The sequence below is a fragment of the Eleutherodactylus coqui genome, chromosome 4 (genome assembly GCF_035609145.1).
Source record: "Eleutherodactylus coqui strain aEleCoq1 chromosome 4, aEleCoq1.hap1, whole genome shotgun sequence".
NCBI lineage: Eukaryota > Metazoa > Chordata > Amphibia > Anura > Eleutherodactylidae > Eleutherodactylus > Eleutherodactylus coqui.
Genome location: NC_089840.1, coordinates 86,133,754 through 86,154,378, shown reverse-complemented (window position 1 = coordinate 86,154,378; position 20,625 = coordinate 86,133,754). Strand labels below are relative to the sequence as shown.

General features: G+C 46.2%; 1 protein-coding gene across 1 annotated transcript in view; it reads right to left on the bottom strand.

Annotated features, from left to right (window-relative positions):
- The window catches only part of GDPD1 (glycerophosphodiester phosphodiesterase domain containing 1), a 93,569-nt gene extending 76,254 nt beyond the window's left edge, over positions 1-17,315 (bottom strand). The window contains exon 1 of the mRNA XM_066599817.1: positions 16,776-17,315. Coding sequence (XP_066455914.1) covers positions 16,776-16,911 — 136 coding nt within the window. The 5' untranslated portion in view covers positions 16,912-17,315. The remainder of the gene's footprint in view (positions 1-16,775) is intronic.
- Between the last annotated feature and the right edge of the window lie 3,310 nt (positions 17,316-20,625).

The window sequence follows — 20,625 nt, the reverse complement described above, 5'->3', positions numbered from 1 at the left end:
GCAGGGTGCAATTTGGGCTCCCTCTTACATGAGTGCAGGATCCAGGGAGCTGGAAGTAATTTGACCCTGCAGTCTGCCCCTGGGTGCCGTACGTGACAGGTTGGTGACTGTCGGACCCGTAAACCCTGATACAATGTTTTTTAAGTTATTATATACATATTGTGAATAGATATAAACAAATTTAAGAGCAAATTGCTAGAACTGGTCATGAAAAACATGGTTTTCAACCTTTGGCAGACCTTGTAATCAAGTGGTTTGCTGGAAACACAGTATTCAACATTGTAGTATTTACTTGTAGCCGTCAGTGAATGACCTTCATTATTCTGCACGAAAGTAGTGCAGAAACATAAATCTGTTACCCATAGTAACAAACGGGATTCTAATGTACAGTAAATATACATTGATACAGATCCTTCTGTTTTTGGGCTGGCCTGTATTCATTAATTTTATTGGTTTATTCAGTTTTTCCCCTAAGGGCTTATTTACATGAGCGTATACCGGCCAGCCAATATACGCTTCGATCTGAGCAGTCCTCCCCTTCCCTCCCCCTCACCGACTCTCTGTCTCTCTCTCCTCCCCTCTGGTTGTTTGCAATGAGAGTGGGCGGGGTGGGGAGGAGCTAAGTTCCTGCCCCTTGTCCGCAGCCAGCAATGGGAGTGGGACAGAGCAGAGCTTAGCCCCGCCCCAGTACTGCCCCCTCCGGAATGGAGGAGAGAGGCAAAGAGACAGTGAAGAGGAGGGAAGGGGGAACTGCTCAGATTGAAGCGTATATTGGCCGGCCGTGAAAACGCTGGCCGATATACGCTCGTGTAAATAAGCCCAAAAGATCATGAATAGGAATCTGCCCTCCACCCATTCTTCCCTCCTCCATTCACTACCTCCAGAGCTGAATGTGCAGGATATGTGTCTTAGGGACCATGCCCATGTGACATGTCCTGAAAACGGACACCCACAGAAATCTATAGGCCCACAGGAGCAGTAATCATTGGGACAGCTGTCAGACGCTCAAGACAGTCTTCCCGTGTAAGAGAAAACAAAAATGACTGTCAAAGTTCCTTAATTAAGAGAGAGTCCAGACGAGGTGGATATGCCGCGGACCCTTTTGAAAATCTCGTCCACAAGCTTCAGAAATAATCTACATAAAACACGTTTGGAAACGGTGCAGAATACAATCCCGCAACAGGTCAATTTCATTGCCGTTTCCGCTGCAGAATTTACCTCTTCTCAATTAGGTGGTGAATTCTGCACAGAAATACGTGATAATTAGAGATGAGCGAGTATACTCGCTAAGGCACATTACTCGAGCGAGTAGTGCCTTAGCCGAGTATCTCCCCGCTCATCTCTAAAGATTCGGGGGCCGGTGCCGGTGACAGGTGAGTTGCGGCGAGGAGCGCGGGGAGAGATCCGTTCCTCCCCGCTCTCCCCCACCGCTCCCCGCCCCCTGTCGGCCCCCGAATCTTTAGAGACGAGCGGGGAGATACTCGGCTAAGGCACTACTCGCTCGAGTAATGTGCCTTAGCGAGTATACTCGCTCATCTCTAGTTATAAACCTCGCATGAAATGGTGCGAGTTTGTAGGCAGGCTTTCCGCTGCAGAATTTACCTCTTCTCAATTAGGGGGTAAATTCTGCACAGAAATACGTGATAAAACTGGCATGAAATGGTGCGAGTTTGTAGGCAGGCTTTCCGCTGCTGATCTGCTGTGGGATGCCCACTGCAGACATTCCGCTGCAAATCAGCCCCCATGTGGACCCAGCCTAACAGCACCATCACAGGGTTGAGATAAAGAGTGCCCGCAGAGTGGTCATCATAAACATTACAACATGCCCCACATACACAGTTCCAGAAGAGCGCCCCCCCAAGACATACTGAGAGCAGTGCCCCACATAAGCAAGCATACCAGTAAAGCGCCTCCTCATACATGGCACCAACTGACTGCTGCTTCAGCTCACACAGTAAAATGATGACAGCCCGCAGCTTCCAATAAAAGGAAGATAAATGATAAATCTTTAGACAGCTCTCGTTTAAGTAAATGGTATAAATAAACAGTTGCGAGAAAAGTAATGGAACCCTTTTGGATTACCTCGATCCCTGCATTGATTTCTAATAAAATTTGGTCTGATTGTTATCTAAGTCCCAATTACATAAAAATCCAATGTAAGTAAACTAATAACCCACCTACAGTTGTACCGTTCATGTCTTACATTGAGTAAACATCCGCAGTGCAGGGGAAAAAGTAAGTAAACCCTTGAATTTAATGACTTCTAGGTATTCCTTGAGCAGCTATCACCTCCATCAAAATGTCTCCGGTAAAGTTCATCAATTCTTCTGGGATGACTTGCATGCACAGCCCTCTTCAGATCATACCACAGTATCTCAATAGAGTTAAAGGGGTATTCTTTGTTTTTACAATTGACAACCTACCTTCAGAGGACAGGTCATCAATAGTTTATAGGTGGGGTCCGCTACTTGGTATCTCTGCTGATCCTCTGGCCTGCTGTCAGTGTACCGGAGCTGGATGTCATCATCAGTTGTCAGGGCTGGAAGTGAAATAGATGGCTTGATGCCCATTGAAATAAATGGGAGCAATGTCCCCTATTATACTTCTGGCTGTGATCACATTGAGGAGCTGGAAGTGTAATAGGAGACATTGCTCCCATTGATTTCAATGGAAGTGAAGCCGTCTATTACACTTCTAGCTCTGACCATTGATGACACGTCCGGCCCGACTGTAATGACAGTAGGCCTGAGGATCAGCTGATTGGCAGGAATGACAAGCAGTAGATCCCCATCATCAACTATTGATGACCTATAATCACAAGTAGAGATGAGTGAGTATACTCGCTAAGGCACATTACTCGAGCAAGTAGTGCCTTAGTCGAGTATCTGCCCGCTTGTCTCAAAAGATTCGGGGCCCAGCGCCGGTGACAGGTGAGTTGCGGCGGGGAGCGGGGGGAGGGGGGAGAGGGAGAGAGAGATCTCCCCTCTGTTCCTCCCCGCTCTCCCCCGCCGCTCCCCGAATCTTTAGAGACGAGCGGGGAGATACTCGGCTAAGGCACTACTCGCTCGAGTAGTTAGCCTTAGTGAGTATACTTGCTCATCTCTAAGCACAAGTCATCCAGGCCCTGATTCAGGGAAGGAGTCCCAGACTATGATGTCTTCTCCTCAATGCTTCGGAGTTGGATGAGGTTTTGGTGTTGGTGTGAAGGTTCTTTTTCTTTTCTCCAAACATAGCATTGGGCATTTGTGCCAAAAAGTTCCACTTCTCTATCATCCACTAAAAGAACTTTTTGTAATAGTAGACAGGTGAACATAGGTTTCTGCAGTTTGTAGAATCTTTCATAGGTTTTCTTGCTGTTACCTTTGAGTTATTTCTCACCTCTTTTCGTATCACCTATTGTACTCTTGGAGTGATCTTCTGCCCACTCCTACAAAGAGTAGCAACAGTCCTGAATTCACTGCATTTGTAGATAATTTATCTAAGCATGGATAACATGCTTTGAAAATTGGTTTGCATTGAGACATGGTTCACACTAACTAATCTTTCTTATGGAGAACAGATTTGTCAGTAACCAGGCTTGTGTGTTTTACTTTAATGGGCAAAGCACCTGTGAAACCTACACTTCTCATCTCATCTCCTTAATTGAAATGCCTTTTAGCAATTAGCTCTTGGGGAAGTCATTAAAGAGGTTTTCTCAGTGAAAAAAAAAATGGATGGGCAAGGAAAGGAAAAAAAAGCAAAAACAAACACTACTCACCAGTTAATATATTCTAGCCACTCCAATCCCAGAAGCTGCTGCAACAGTCATGTGCCTCTCATTTCTCATGTGACTGCTGCAGCCAATTACTGGCTTCCACATCATACTATTGGCGACAACTGGCACATGACCACTGCAGCAGCTTCAGTGATTGGAGCGACGAGGGCCAGAGCAGCTGCACTGGACCAAGGACATATCTCATCAGTGAGCAGTGATTATTTTCCGATTTCTTGTCCATACAATTTTTTTGCCTTGGAAAATCCCTTTTAACGCAGAGGTGCACTTACTTTTAATTCTGCATTTTGGAAATGTACTCAGTACATGATGAAAAAAAACATGATGAAAGACGTGAACGGAACAAGATTGTGTTTAGCTGTTATTGTGACTTGGATAATAATACTAATAAGACCACATTTTAATAGTAATCTATGCAAAAAACCAGGTAATTCCAAAGGGTTCACTTACTTTTTCTTATAAAAGTACGCAGCAAGCATGATGTGTTTGCTCTAGCCCTTTTCCGCACCACAAACCATGGTAAATTCCGCACCAAAATTCGCATGGCTCAGAATGAATTTTTAATACAGAATTCAGATAGCTTACTTCTGCCAGCAATTGCATATCAAAATCCACAATGAGACTTGCAGATTTTGGTACGGATTTCCCAGTGGCGGATTAAAGTGCGGATTTGCTGTGCGGAATGTAGAAAAATTCCGTCCATGTGAAAGTTCCCGTAGGAATCCAGGTGATCTTCCCTATTTTGTGAGACCCGTGAATTAACCAGTAGTAGGCAATAATGTGGTATACATCCTTCTACCACTAAAAGGTCTACTGGCTAAGACCCAAACGTTTAGGAAAATTAATTTGGAAGCCGTACATATGCAAATATGTTAGTGAGTAAACTTAGGGTAGAATCTAAGAGTCTAGACATACATGTATCAATCATTAATGAGGTGGAATAGTGGAGAAGTTGCCAAAAACAAACAGGCCACTTTCTTTCTTCCCTTTTCTTATACATCTCCCTTATTGTGACCACTATAAGAAGAAGGAAGGGGCACATAATAATTAAAAGCACTGGGTATTCGAGAGTCATGTGATTGTTGTATCACTAGAGAATGACTGGAGGTCAGAATTATGACTATTCAATGCAACAATTCTCCTGGCATGAGCCTAATGGACACAAATGGAAATGTGGTTTATGATACACGGTACATCATCTGATAAAAGGTACAAAGAGCAACATGACATCAATAAAAGACACTAATATGGTAGTAAATGATTCACTACAGGATAGAACATGGCCATATCCATATTATCTCCTATTGACTCTATGAGTCAATAGGAGATAATATGGATATGGCCATGAATACAACTATGTTCTCACAGTCCAAGACATCTGAGTAGTTTGCACTTATGCTGCAATACTACTTCCCTGGTTGGCCTATTGTTTGGATACGCAGCCAACAATTAGTAGACCAGACCGTGCAGACTGTCACAAGGAAAAGCTACGTGGTGCCTTGCACCTGTCAAAGTCAAGACTGATAATACACACAGCTGGCACGTACTGTGTATGCAATACTTCACTCTTTGTATTGTAGGCAAAACTGCTGTCTAAAATCAAACTAAACATTAAGACAAAGTATACCTAGAATGGTAAAAGGCCATTTTACACGACCAATAGTTGCGCACGAACTTTCCTACAACTGTTTGCTTGTCTGATCATTGACCCCTGTTGTCTAAGGACCTCTAAATGAAGATAGTCGGGGGGGCGTGGCTAGCGGATGGCGGGATAAGTCGCACCTTAAGCGAACTCCCGCGTCTCTAACCCTACCAGCAGCTTAAGAGGCACCATTAAGCAGCGGAGAACGGACCCCGGACGCCACATGGGGAAGAAGAAGTTGCCGCGATCTTTGTCCTGCACTCCGGTCGGCAGAAGGGGCGCGCTGGAGAGGTTTCTCGGCAGCGGAGGTGAAGCCGCCGCCGCGTCCAAGATGGCGCCGGCTCCCGCGGGACCACAGGCGCAGGCACAGGCGAGCAATGCAGAGCTGGCACAGCCGCCCGGAGGGCACCTGGAGGAAGCAGAGAGCGAACACAGACCGGCCAGCAACCAGCACAGTTCGGGGGGAAGCCCTAAGAACCACCACGCTACAGAGCAGACATCACAGGAGGAGGAAGCAGGATATAAAGGAACTGTGAGTACAACAGAGAGCAGCCCCTGCCCCAAATATGGCTCCCCCCAACCCACAATGCAGTCTCCCATAGCTGATGAAGGTAGTAGCACAGCATGGCAACACTCCCCTGCATACAGCACCACAAGCAGCCCACCTCAAAAAAGATTTAGCAACTCCCCTGACAAAATAAGTGAAGAAGCCTGGAAGAGTCGTATTATGGCCATACCAACAAAAAATGAGCTAGACGAGTTCTTCAAGAGATTAGAGGCATCTAACAAAAAAGCGCTAGAAAATATCCACAACGATATACAGCATCTAGGACACAGAATAGTACAAGTTGAGGAGGCGCAGGAGGGTGCGTCAGCCATTTTAGAAACCCACAGACAGGCCATCCAAGCACAAGCAGACCAAATTGCCGGCATTATTACACACCTTGATGACCTAGAAAACCGAAACCGGCGCAACAACCTGCGAATAAGGGGTCTCCCGGAGGAAATAGAAGGGCAGCATTTAGAACTTTGGGCGCAATCCTTCTTCCGGCAACTACTAAATCGCAAAGCGGAAGATATGATCGAAATAGATCGGATCCACAGGGCCCTCGGACCAAAAAATGCTGATCCCAAAAGACCAAGAGATGTAATATGCAGAGTGCATTTCTTCAGAGATAAAGATGCAATCTTGAGAAAAGCTAGAGACAAAGGGGACCTACAACACGATGGTAGACCCATAATTCTTCTGCAGGACCTGGCACGCCACATACTGCGGATGAGAGGTGCCCTAAGACCCCTGCTGACGGCCCTGAAAGATAAAGGGATACCTTACAGATGGGGGTTCCCCTTTTCTTTAACAGCCAGAAAAGATGGGAAATCTGCCATATTCAGATCAATCGGAGACTTGCCCAACTTTCTGGGTACTTTACAACTACCCATGATAGCGCTGCCGGACTGGCCTATGGTACCGACGGTACTGGCCCCCACAGCACAGGAGCAGTGGCAGAGCGCACACCCCAAACCAAGACGGGAAAAGCAAAAGGCAATGGACAGAAACACCTGATCTTACTGCGGGACCCCGCCACGCATTATGCAGTAGTGTATGATCCACCAAATATATCTGGCATACAAGCATAGTCGCATACCTGACTCATACAGGAAATAGTACAACATACTGCACGACCTTCTACTTCACCCAAGTTGTTTATGTTTGGGGAAGAAAACGAACTAGACCAGAAGATACCCACTTGGCGTCCGGAGGAGCAGAATGACCCGCTCCTCAGAGATCGGGAAACGGGCGTTATCCAAGACTCTAATATAGTATATCATTCCAAGTTATACAATGATATAGTACTAGTTAAATTGTTGTTTTCTCTTTTAGATTGCAAATGATGATTGGTGCCTCAAGAGCTTTAGACCAGGGCCCAACGAGGGGCTGCAGCACTATCGTAAGGATCGCGTTGTGGGGGGAGGCGCGGGGGTTCGGCGCATGTCCTAACCGGTACCTACACGTCCCTCACACAGGGCGACCAATCACATTTAGTGTGAATGCGGGCATTGTATATGCCAGCAGTTCTCCCTGAAACCAAACGCAGTAGCTGGATACTGCGCAAGGTTCTACCTGATGAACCTTTTTCTCTCTCTTCTTGCTCAATTCTATCTTTCTTCTCCCTACCCAAACCACCCCACCACCCTCACCCCGACCTGACTGACCTACAACCATTAGCAGAGCTAATTTATCTTATGCCCACGGTGACCAATGGCTGACATCACATTTTGCACCTTTAATGTGAGAGGACTGAACGGACCTACTAAGAGGGGGCAGATCATGGACCACCTCCACCGGAAGGGGATCATGGTTGTTTTCTTCCAGGAGACCCATTTCCAGGATACCAAGATACCTAAGTGTAAATATCGCCACTATACTACCTGGCATAACAGCCCACACCCAGACAAAAAAGCAGGCGGCACGTCCACAGTAATCCATAAAAACTTTCCGCACAGATTACTCTCTTCAGAAATGGACGAAAACGGGAGATATGTGTTCTTAAAAATTCAAGTGAATAACGACATAATAACACTTGCTAATGTGTACTTTCCCAACCAGGACCAGAAGAAGTTCGGTATCCGAGTGCTGGGGGCCCTGGCGGCTTTCGCAGGCGGCTCCTCCATCATCCTCGGTGGAGATTTCAACTTAATCATGGATCCGGCAAAAGACTCCTCGGGGGGTAAGTCGGGGGTTTCCCCCTCAACGACACGTAGAATTCGCACGGAATTAGCAAAGCTCAAGTTAGTTGACTTATGGCGAACATTACATCCCAGAGAGAGGGACTTTAGTTTTCACTCGCCCGCACACAATAGTTATCACAGGCTAGACCATCTGTTTATTTCACACGGGTTGTTGGACAGAAGGCCGTCGGCCTCTATGGGCCCCTTCCTTTGGTCAGACCATGCTCCAGTCTGGGGGTCCTTGGTGGGGGGAAACACTGAAAGAACAAACCTCACGTGGCGACTTAATGATAACTTGCTAGAGGACGGAGCTTGCCTGCAGGACATTCAACAATCAATAGAATCATTCATAGAAACTCACAAAAACGATCCTACATCCATGCCCTTTAAGTGGGAGGCACTAAAATGCGTCCTTAGAGGGATCTTTATATCGCACGGGGCACGATTAAAAAAGATGAGGACGGCTAGGCTAGAAGAGCTGTTGATACAGCTCGACGGCCTGGAAACGTCAAATAAAAATTCACCCGCAGACAGTATAGCAGCAGAAATCTCCACAACTAGAATTAAAATCCTGCGTATACTAGATCAGGCGTCACTATGCCGTAGGGACAAATTCAAGGGACTGCACTATGAGCACGGAAATAAATGCGGTAAGGGGTTAGCGAGGGCCCTCAATCCTAGAGAAGCACAGACATATGTGTTTGAGGTCCATAAACCAGGGAAGGGGATGGTCCACAGCAACACAGAGATCTTAGAGAGCTTCCACACTTATTACCAGGAACTCTACAACCTGGAGGGGAACCTAGGGGACCCCAAGAATAACCTTGATGCAGAGAAGAACACATACATAACTGAAAACTCCCTCACCCACATAACAAGCGAGGAAGCGGGGGCACTAGAAGAGGACTTCACTCTGCAAGAGTTAAAGGAAGCAATCACTACATTAAAAATCGGAAAGAGTCCGGGACCCGACGGCCTAACCCCCCGCTTTTACAAAATATGCATGGAGAAACTAGCTCCTCTGATGCTGGAAACATTCAATGCAATCTCGAGATCATGTCCCTTCCCGTCGCAGGCCCTACAGGCGATAATCACGGTCCTCCCTAAGCCGGGCAAGGACCCGTCATGCTGTGGGAGTTACAGACCGATTTCACTACTCAATATAGATACTAAACTATTTGCTAAATTATTAGCGAGTAGATTAAAAACTCATATACCTAGCCTGATACATGGCGACCAGGTGGGCTTTGTGCCGGGAAGGGAAGCAGGAGATAGCACAATTAGGACCTTGGCCCTGATCTCGAGAGCGACAGAGTCTGGTGCACCATTGTGCTTGCTGTCCGTCGACGCCGAGAAGGCGTTTGACAGGGTCGATTGGGGATTCCTGGAGATGACCCTAAAGCAGTCGGGGTTGGGCCCTAGATTCTTGGGGTGGATCAAAGCATTATACAGCAACCCGACAGCGAGGGTAAGGGTGAACGGTAGACTCTCTCAGCAAGTGAAGATCAGAAACGGCACAAGACAGGGCTGTCCATTGTCACCATACCTGTACATCCTGGTAATGGAGACATTGGCAAATGCACTCAGGGCCAATCCCAGCATCAGAGGGGTCCAGGTGGCAAAAAGTGAACAAACAGTAGCCCTATACGCAGATGATTTATTATTATACCTCACAAATCCAAGGGTGGCGCTCCCCTGCGTACTCGAAGAATTCCGCAAATTTGGCAAGGTGTCCAACTTTAAGGTAAATCTGAACAAATCAGAAATCCTAAATGTCAATATCCAAGAAAGTGAAGAGGCAGCCCTGAAGGCATCTTTTCCATTCAGATGGAAGAAAGAGGGGATTAAATATTTGGGCATAAACATTACCTCTAAAATGGAAGACCTGTTCCAAAAAAATTACCAACCGTTAATAACAAAATTAGAAGAAGACCTGGACAGGTGGCGCAGCGCGCCCCTCTCCTGGTTCGGTAGGATTAGTTCAATAAAAATGAACGTCCTCCCCAGGTTCCTGTATATGTTACAGACGGTGCCCATTCGTCTCCCAGGGACATACATGCATAGAATCAGGAGAATAATGATGAGATTTATTTGGGGCGGTAGGAGGCCGAGGCGCAGCTGGAGGGCCCTTACAGGGCCAAGAGACAAAGGGGGTATGGGGGTCCCAAATATCTCACTCTACCACAAAGCAACCCTGACCCGACGTATACTAGAGCTGACACATAACAAGACACAGAAAAGATGGGTAACTATGGAACAAGAATCGATACCATATAGGGGAGCAGGCCTTATCTGGATTCCAGGTAGCGGACAACACAAAAAGCTGGGGCTATCCCCATTCATAGAGGAGTTGGTCTCGGTGTGGCTGGGAGTGGCCTCCAGGTTGGAATTAATCAAGAGGCCAGGACCACTAACCCCACTAGTGGGTAACACAAACATCCCGACATTCCTTAAGGGCTCACCTCTTGTTAATATGTTAACAGAAAACCGACCAGGGGATATACCAAGAGTAAAAGATATGATCACTGGAGAAGGCCTAAAAACACTGGAGGAAATTTTGGGGGACCGGGGACCCCCAGCTGGAGCTTGGTATCAGTACCTCCAACTATGCCACTATGTCAGATCCCAAGGAAGTATAAGGTTGTTGGGTTCAGCTCCCACAACGTTCGAAAGCCAATTTGTCCTCAACCCAAAAACAAAAAGTAAAATCTCTGATCTATATCGCTACATGATAGAAACAGACACTGGGAGGTGCGGGATAGCTTTAGAGAGAGAGTGGGCGAGGGAGCTGGGCCACTTGCCCCCCGAGGAGGACTGGAAAAAAGCCTATATTCTAACACATAAATTGAATATCTCAAGCAAATTTCAAGAACTGAACTATAAAATTTTGACGAGATGGTATAAAACACCAGAGCGGTTGGCCAAAATCTTCCCGCAGCACTCGGATACCTGTTGGAGATGTCTCACGGAGAGGGGCACATATACACACATCTGGTGGTCGTGCTCGATGATCGGCCCCCTATGGCGGGATGTAGGAGCATTATATTCCTGGATCAGCGGGAAAACTGTCCGGCTGACACCAGAAATAGCGTTACTGTCAATGTTTCAGGGGTCACTGGCGGGGGCCAAGAGATCACTGTTGAGGTTCTTTGTATTGGCGACTAGACAAGTGATCCCACTAAAGTGGAAGGTACCGTTGGCCCCCACCAGGTTGATGTGGATAGAAAAATTGGATGAGATCGGATATATGGAGGAACTGTGTGCAAGAGATGAAATGCGTCTCAAGAAATACCTGACGACATGGTATGTCTGGTCCTCGCAACGAGAAACGGTTGAGATCTCCAATTGGGTCACAAGTGGAATGATTCCCGCCCCCAGGATCCAACCGTCTCTTGACGACTAGAGGCATATAAAACGGACTTGAAGGGAAAGGAACACCAGGTCAGTCTATTCCCCCCCCCCCACACACTCACCCCTCCCCTTCATACTATTCTTCTAACTTTACTCTGTTTCTCTCTTTTCTACACTCTAGATTCTGCTAGAGCTATATCTGACAAATCGTACCAACTATTGTATTAAGTTAACAATATTAAATGGTTTATAAAATACCTTAAGGTATAATGTTCCAGATTACAACTAAGAACCAGACAGGAGGTAGTTGGTAATAGTTTACTGTTAACAACATAAAATTGTTTGATGATGCAATATGGCCAGAATTACTGGCCCCGGATGATCTATGTTTTATTTCTGTTAAAAGACAAAATTGAATAAAAATATTTTGAACCATAAATGAAGATAGTCTTAAGGCCCATTTATACCCAACGATTCTCGCTCAAGATTCTAGTTTTCTTGAACTGAGCAATGAACTCTTATCAGCGGTGCAGGCTGTTATCACAGTCGGCAGTGCTGATAAGATTCTTTCAGCTTGTGTCCCGCTGGTAATTCACAGCGGGACGCTGGCTGTAATCACAGAGAACAATGCAGCTGTTTGCTTATGCAGAACAGTTGTATTGTTCACCGAGCGATAGCGTTGGTGTCCCGCTCTGCCTGAATAGCTCTTAAGTAGCTACTTAGCTACTATAGACTATGCAAAGATGATCAGTCAAAACTGTCACTCATACTGTCGTTTGAGCGATCACCTGTCAGTGTAAATGGGGTCTTACCTATCTGTATACGGACTCTGGGCTTTTGATTATTTGTTGGTGGATCAGGTCTTTAATGCAGACATAAAAATTCTCTCTTGTCAGCAGCATCGCTCTCCCATGTAAAAGGGCAGTGCTGCCTATGAACACAATCTGTAGGAGGATAAACGATTGCATTAAAGGGGTTGCTGGACAAGATCCCTTCAATAGGACTGCCTGTAGTAAAATAACAGACTGGACGGCTCCCATTGAAGTCAATGGAAGCTGTCCGCTCCGCGACACATCCGCAATTCAATTGCGGATGGGCCGCAGATTCCGCTTGAAAGCAGGAGTTTAAAAAAAAGGTATTGCACACATCCGCAGAGTCGGTAATAGAAGATTCGGAGAGCAAGCAGAAGACCTGGACAGGTAACTGCAGTGTCCTCAGCTGCGGGCAGGGTCAGATTCTGCTGCGGGCTCCCAGAATCTGATCCGCCCGTGGAGATGAGGCCTAACAGGCAGAATTTCTGTCTATGCAAAAGGTCCATAACTCCAAAATGTCAAGGGCATGCAGATATATTCTGCAGTCTGCAGCTGATCTACTTTCTCTATACTTGTTACAATGTTGCAGTATTCCCGTTAATCTTTTGTGCAAAAGCTAAGTGAAAACTATGGAGAAAAGTATAAACTTCTACCCACGTTTGCTTATTGCCAGAGGTATGTGTAGGTAGCCTGTAATGGTGGCACACTTAAGGTTCACTAAGGGCGGATTCACACAGGCGTTTTTTTTCATGCCTTTTTGCATGCGCAAAATTGTGTGTGCAATACTCAAAGAATAGAACCCATTGATTTCAATGTTTTTTTTTTTCACATTTCCTTTTTTGCGTGCGCAAAGAAAGACCGTAACCTGCTCTACTTTTCTACACATTTGTGCACCAATGGTCCCCAAAGAAGTCTATTTGGGATGCACAAGTGCACGCACAATACGCAAGAAACTGCGCAATTTAGTACAATAAAGAACACATCTGGAACTCATTAGGCTAAATAGCCATTTAAATTGTGGTGTAGTCGTATCCCATGCGCAAAAAACCATGACTGCAGCCGCAAAAGGTACAGCAAAATACGCTCATAAGCGCGCAAAAAGACTCGTACGCACGTGTGAAGCTGCCCTAAGACTCTGAAAGCACTCCATGTGCACCCATATGGTGCCTCCATATTACAGCATACAATGGAACGTGCCAAGATCTTGTTTCCTACCCCCATGGGGATCACAATCTAAGGGTAATACCACATGGTGTTTGCGATTTGGCCACGAGAAAATCGTGGCAAAATCGCATTTTTATTCATTGCGTTTTGTGAGCGCCAGCGATGCTTTTTTGGGAGAATAATCTCGCATCGCTGCCATCTGCGATAAAATTGTGCGTATTTTTTAACGCAAGCGTCAATGGGGTTTCTAATGTTACAATCGCAACGCATGTTTGCAGCATTGCGATGCGATAAAACGCAGGCTCCATAAAATACAATGGGAGATTAAAAAAAATTAAAAGCGCAAAACGCAGAAAGAGAACATTTTTTATCTCCTGAACATCGCAAGTGGGAAAGACACCATTGACAATCATTGGTTTCATAATCTGCTTTTTTAACTGACTATCGCAGCAGGCGAAAATCACGGCAAAAACACCCGTTTTCCTCACCCGTGTGAAACCACCTTAACTTCCCTATATCGGACTCAGATACTGAAGCCAATTTCTTTAAAAAGTCCATTAACTATCAATATATTTTCTGGGTACAGAGAGAAATAATAACTGATGAAACCCACCGAAATGCTAGGAGGAAGCACAAACCCCGAGCACCAGTCGTACACAGCGCCACCATGCTGCCCGTCCGCGGGGCTTCTAGAAATGCTGCATCATATAAATGTTTATTTCAGCTCTGATTCATGTGATTACTTCTATAATACTTTAAGCCAAACTGGTAAAAGCAGAATTCCAATGTGGTTCGTTGTATGTGTGCAGTATAGAGGCGGTCTCAGGGGTGCCATGTTGTGCTTGGCATATTCTGTATACTGTGCCCTGCAGCTGTGCTCTTTATCATACTGTCCATTAATGAAAAGCACATTGCAGCTGCTCTTCTAATGAATAAGGAGATCAAATTGATCTTCTGCTCTCCGGGCTATGGGAGGGCAGCAGGTGCTCAACATTTGGATGTATGCAAGATGTAAAGCCTCGCTGCACTTGAAAAGCTAAACCCTACAATGTAACTGCACGTGCCAACAAGTCCAGCCAACCACCGCCCCTAATACAAATGGTATAGGGTATCTGCGATGTATCATACAATGGGAGTACTGTCACAGCGCAGGCAGGACAACACTACAATAAATAGCACTCACATATACTGTAGCACCAATTCATAACGACTCATGGGAAATAAAGCTATTTCCAATTACAATTGTATAAAATGAGGTTTTAGGGCTAATGCCAAATTTCTGACGCATTTCACGCAGCGGAAATCCGTGGCGTTATGCCACAGCTATTAGGTTCTATTGAACCTAATAGCTCAATGGTGGTGGAATTCGGCAGCGTGAAAGAAATCGCGACATGCTCTATTTGCCGCGGGAATATGCGCGGACGGTTTCCATTGTAGTCAATGGAAGCCGGCCATCATGCTATACTTCCGCATGAAGGCTGGCTTCCACTGACTACAATGGAAACCGGCCGTGCATATTCCCGACCACTGCCGGCTGCGTCATCCTGCAATGCCGGCGCGTCACACGCTCTACTGCACATGCGCGCCAACTTGCCACGCAGCACGTGCACAGTGGATTCAGAGAGGTGAGTATGGGGTCTTTGGGGGGCACCATGACGGACTCCGCTGCGATATTCTGCTGGCGGAGTTCATCACGGCCGCGGGCATCCTTACTGTGAACTGCTGCGGTTCTTTTGTCATACAGTTCTTGGACACGTAAATAATAAATAAATCTTGTTATTTGTATAACGCAGCGCTTTCAAGTAATTTATTTATTACCCCCCAGCAAGCTGGGTACTGATTTTACCAACCTCAGAAGGATGGAAGACTGAGTCAACCTTGAGCCAGCTACCTGAACCATGCAGGGATTGAACTCCCAACCTTCAGGTTGTGACTGAGAGCTTAGGACTGCATACTGCTGCCTTAGCACTCTGAACCATACATGGTGCTGAAGTTTGGTTCCTCTATATGGCAACATATTACAGTGGTTTCACATCTGCGTCCGCTGAACTCAGCTGAACCCAGGCGCTGCACTCACTCCAATTGAGCTAGATGTGGTTAGCTCTATCCTCTTGCAGTCAGTAATAAGAGTCAGAGACCCATTGATTTCAATGACCCACACGGATCAACCATCGATGACCTAATGCAATTTTTTATTTTTCCTACTGAAACAACATGCGATTTTCATGCACGTGATACGCACATGTACGGAGACGCATGTACGAATATGAACATTCACGTGGGCTTCTTTTCTTTTACTCGGACGAAGAGTCCGAGTAAAAAATAATCCCAGCATGTCCTATTTAGGTGCGATTTTCATATGAAGTCTATGGATCTGATGAAAAAAAAAACGGATTGCATTCGCATGATACCAGTGCGATCCATTTTTAACACATGTAACCATAAATTAAGAACAAAAAAAGAGAGAACCGGGAAGCGGCTTTATTAACATGCGATAAAATTGCTTGCAAAACAGATAAAAATGGCGTAGGAAAATCGCATTAAAAAAATGTTCTAAAATTTCGTTACTGGAAAAAAAAAATGTCCATGTGAATATACAGAGGTTGGATTCACATGGGCGTATTTATATTGTTTCACAAGCATGTATTCTGCGTGTGCAATTACATGGCGCAAAAAAAAAAATCTCACCCCATTTTTCTGCGCATTTGCGTAGTAAAAGAACACGTCAGGCACTTATTAAAGAATTTGCACATTTCAATGGCTGAGGGCATCGGTGCGTATTTTTTTGAGTGTGCAAAAAGTACAGTAGACTGTGTCGATGTGTGCGCAAATATGCAACTTTTCATTCCGCAAAAAAAAAAAACGCACGCAAATACGCTTACATTGGTGGAAAGCTGGCTTCATTTAGAAATCTGCTGCGGACAGATGGAGCGGTTTCCCACTGATTCAGCATTATTACTATTTCATTCTACACTATGCATAATACATAACCCTACTCCTCATGTCACATCATACCTACAGCAGCGCTGCGGAACCACCACGAGCCCTAGTGGCCACTAATAGCCTATATGGGCCATGCTTCTGAATCCCAATGACTACTCATCCTAGTAGTGACAGATGTGCATCTCCAAGGGATGAAGTTGATACAAAACTGCTACTTGTCGGGTATTTTAGAATCCCGTGTTCTAGATTGTGTTACATTGTGGCCATTAGTTGCAGATCCCTTCTGACAAGTCCTCAAGGTCACCAGCACCGAGTCCCCCACCAGCACACGTGTACGTCTAACAGCATCCTACCCCCTTACCTCCCCGGTGGGAGATGTGCCTGCAGCGGAACTTCTGCCGTTTCTTCTTATGGAGGAGGCTGGGGAATTTGAGGAGCAGCGCTGATGTGATGAGATAACCCCCCAGGGTGGTCAGTAAGTAGAAGGCTGCTGACATGTTGCTGGACGATCCGATCGCCTTCTTTCAGTCTGGATGGGCAGATTGATGCGATCTGCTGTGATAATAGAGGATTCTCCTGCTGCTTGGTCAGTGAGATCCCATAGCAGGCTGCTATCTGATCTGCTGGTGATCACAGAGGTATCTCCTCCCAGTGATCTGCTGCTCTGGGCGCTGAGACAGCAGAGATCTTCTTCTTGCCGCTCATAAGACTTGGTATCCCTAAATGCTCAGGCAGTGCCAGGAGGATGGCACCTTGTCTGTGCCAGTTGTAAGCGTTGATCTGGAAGTCTTCTCCTTGCCGTGACTGATCTGGAATCTGCATGCAGGGAGTATCAGTGCTCTGGCCGGCAGGCTGGGTGCACTGCAGCAGCTTCCTCTCCTCCTAGCCGGTTTATCTACACTTGTCACTGCCAGAGGACAGCGCATGCGCACTCCCGCCTCGGAGCCAACAAAGATGGGGAGTGCGCATGCGCAATCCACAAGGTTTACCTCAGGTTTATGTGACAGAGCCGCCGTACAGGCTGGATAGACTTATACATAACCGCTTCCGCTTAGTCACAGCAGCCCAGAGGTGTAGTGTGTGAGGTGGAACAGGGCTGCAGGCCTCATATAGGTCACTGTCAGAAATAAACCAATCTGATAGTATTGCCACGCACCGCCGTTTTGATGCAGAAATGTAGCACAATTGTCTCATTTAGTTGAAAAAAACAACATTTTATTCTCATTAGAACAAACCGTATAAGAGGAACGGAAAGACCGAAAATGTCCCCAACAGATCGCTGTATCTGAATATAACCCCTTTAACCCCTGCATGACCGTGTAAATATGCGCCACAGGCGATGATGTACGGAGCTGAGCCTCGTCCGTACCTCATGCATACCTCCCTACAGTTTGGACGGTCAAAAAATGACACTTAGTCTACATTGTCACGGGTGAGCGCCATATCGCTCTTGCCAACATGTGATTTTCACGGCCATACATTTTTTGATTAAAAAATGTGAAATTGCGATCCTCACATGCATTTCACTCCCATGAAAGCATCGCGTTTCCCTTTGACGTCAATCGCACATCGCACGGCCTGCTAGTTCCATGCGCTGTCGTTGAAATCAATGAGGCGTTCCAAGGTAACCGCGAAAAATAGAACGCGCTGATTTGTTTTCCTCGCAGCAGCGCTTGTAAAAAATGGCTTGTGTGAATTAATTTCTTGAAAAGAATGGATTTCATATTGGTGCATGTGCTGGACACATCGCACAAACCTCACGCGAGAATATTGTTTGTGGGAATGCGCCCCAAGGGCTCCGGTACACCGGCGAGGGCGATACCTGGCTGTGAATCATGACCTGATATCGCCCTCGCAATCCTTCTGAAAACGCCAGGATGCGAGGCGTATTCACATGGAAACAGTCTCACATCCCTGCAGGGGCTCCCTTCATCCCCGCTGCGGCAGGAGATCGCGCTATTCTCCCACTATTTTTAATGGGGCCGGTGTAAAAACATGTAGAAACCCCTGGATGCCACAGCCTCACATCCCTGCAGGGCTGAAGGAATCCCCCGCCCCAGCTGTGACAGCCACGGCAGGGGATCTTGATGTTCTCACCGACACTGCTGCCACCACCGTCCCCATTGAAAACAATGGGTGATATCGCAAATCGAAAAGAGATGCTGCAGGTTTTTTTTTTACGCAGCATCGCAGGAGTGAAAACATCACAAATGAGAATGAAACCATTGAAAATCAGTGGTTTCATAATCAGGCGTTTTCACTCACTCTTGCATTGCAAGAAAATTGGGTGATTTTCTCGCCAGTCTGCAGGAGCCCTTCTGGTACATTGTGTGACGGATGTGTTTTTGCATCCATATCTATACATTTGAATGCTTTTAACGAGTGCCTGCACTTTCGCGCTGGAGCGCTATAATGCTCTGCCACTTGTTTTCGACTCCTCCCGGCCGTTGAAGACGGTCCTGTATAGCGCTGTCGTTGAACATGGCCCCTAAGCTTAGCACGATATAGGACAGTCTTCAGCTGCTGGACGGAGCCCAAACCGCCAGACAGAGGACAAGTGATCCAGTGTGAAAGTGCACGTACACGTTAATTACTGATGCGGAATAGAAAAAATGGGTGGAGCAAAACCCATATGGTAGGGGTGGCCAAACGAAAAGGGAAAGGCTATATGGGTTTGAAGCATCTAAGTTATTACAGAGGTGCTGCCAACCAGATACTTAATGCTCCACATAAGTGGGCATGGGTGAATGGAGAGATAAACCAAACTGATAACTGGGCGCAGCGCTCCAGAAACATTCAAATTACTAGAACGATTAGGTTCAAATTCTCCTTTATTTGGTGATTTAGACAACCAGTATTAAAATATGTGAAGCAGCGCCAAATCAGCTGCATGTGAATGAACCCTAAAACAGAGCACGAAAAAAACCAAAAAAATGGGGAAATACTATTTTCCTGCCTCTGACCAATTTTCTCTGAAGATGATTTCAGTTTTAAACCAACAGAAAGCCCCGTGCCCTGCAAAAAAAGAAAGAAAACCAGAGGCCTCCCTCAGATATTCACAGACTGAGGCTAATTTCACACGGACACGTGATTCACGGCACAATACCGCACTCGCCATCCATGTGAAAACCTCCTGGATGCGAGGTGTTTGCATGTGACAACAGCCTGGCATCACTTCGGGGATGCAGGGATCCTCCGGTGCGACTGTCACAGCTGCGGAAGAGGATCGCGGAGCTCTCCCATTGTTTGAAACCAACGGGAGATCTTGCAGCTTGATAGGACATGCTGCAATATTTTTCCCGCAAAGCATCGCATGGCGGTACCGTGCAGGAAAACATCGCTAATGTGAATGAACCCATTCAAAAGAATGGGGATATTTGTGCGCAATTTTCATGCCAGGGTAAGGGCAGTCCTATAGTAAAACCATCTCACATCACTTCGAGGAAGTAGCGATCCTCCACTGCGGCGGCGGATTGCGGAGTCTCTCCCATTGTTTTCAATGGGGAAACCTCACATTTCACCACGTTCACCTGGCAAGGGGTGTGATTCTGCCGCCGGCCGCATTGAAGACAATGGGAGATGCGATGCTAAAGAGAGGCCGTGCTGCGATTTGTTTCCTGCATTGCATCATGGTGCAATGAGATGGGGGGGAGGTAATGCTCAGGTGTATAAGCACATTCAAAAGAATGTGTGAAAACGGCCTAACATCACTTCACACATCGGGATTTGTAAGCCAAAACCGGGGGTGGAATCTACAGAGAAAAAGGATAATGGAAAGATTTACATCTCTGCTGTGTTTTGGCTTGCAAATACTGATGCAAAATACTTCAGAGTGAAAGCGGCCCAAGGGTGTAACCAGCAGTAGATGCATCTGCCGATAGGAGGCCAAGGATGTCAGATGGCTCCACGGTGAGAAAAATCAGGAGAAGAGGTAGAGCGCGATGACTATGATGCCAGAAGAAACCTAGATGATGCAATGGGAAAGAAACTGAGTGAGCAGGAGCAGTGAACTATTTGTCCAAGTGCAAAAAAAAACACACGAATACACCGATTCGAAATGAGTTCGATTTCTGTCCGAAAATCGGATAGCAAAAAAATCATGTGTGCAAAAAGCCTAAGGCCAAGCTAACACGACCATGTTTACCGCAAATTACGCAGAATCTTATCGCCCATCTGATACACGGTAACTCGCAGGCAATCAATTACATTGC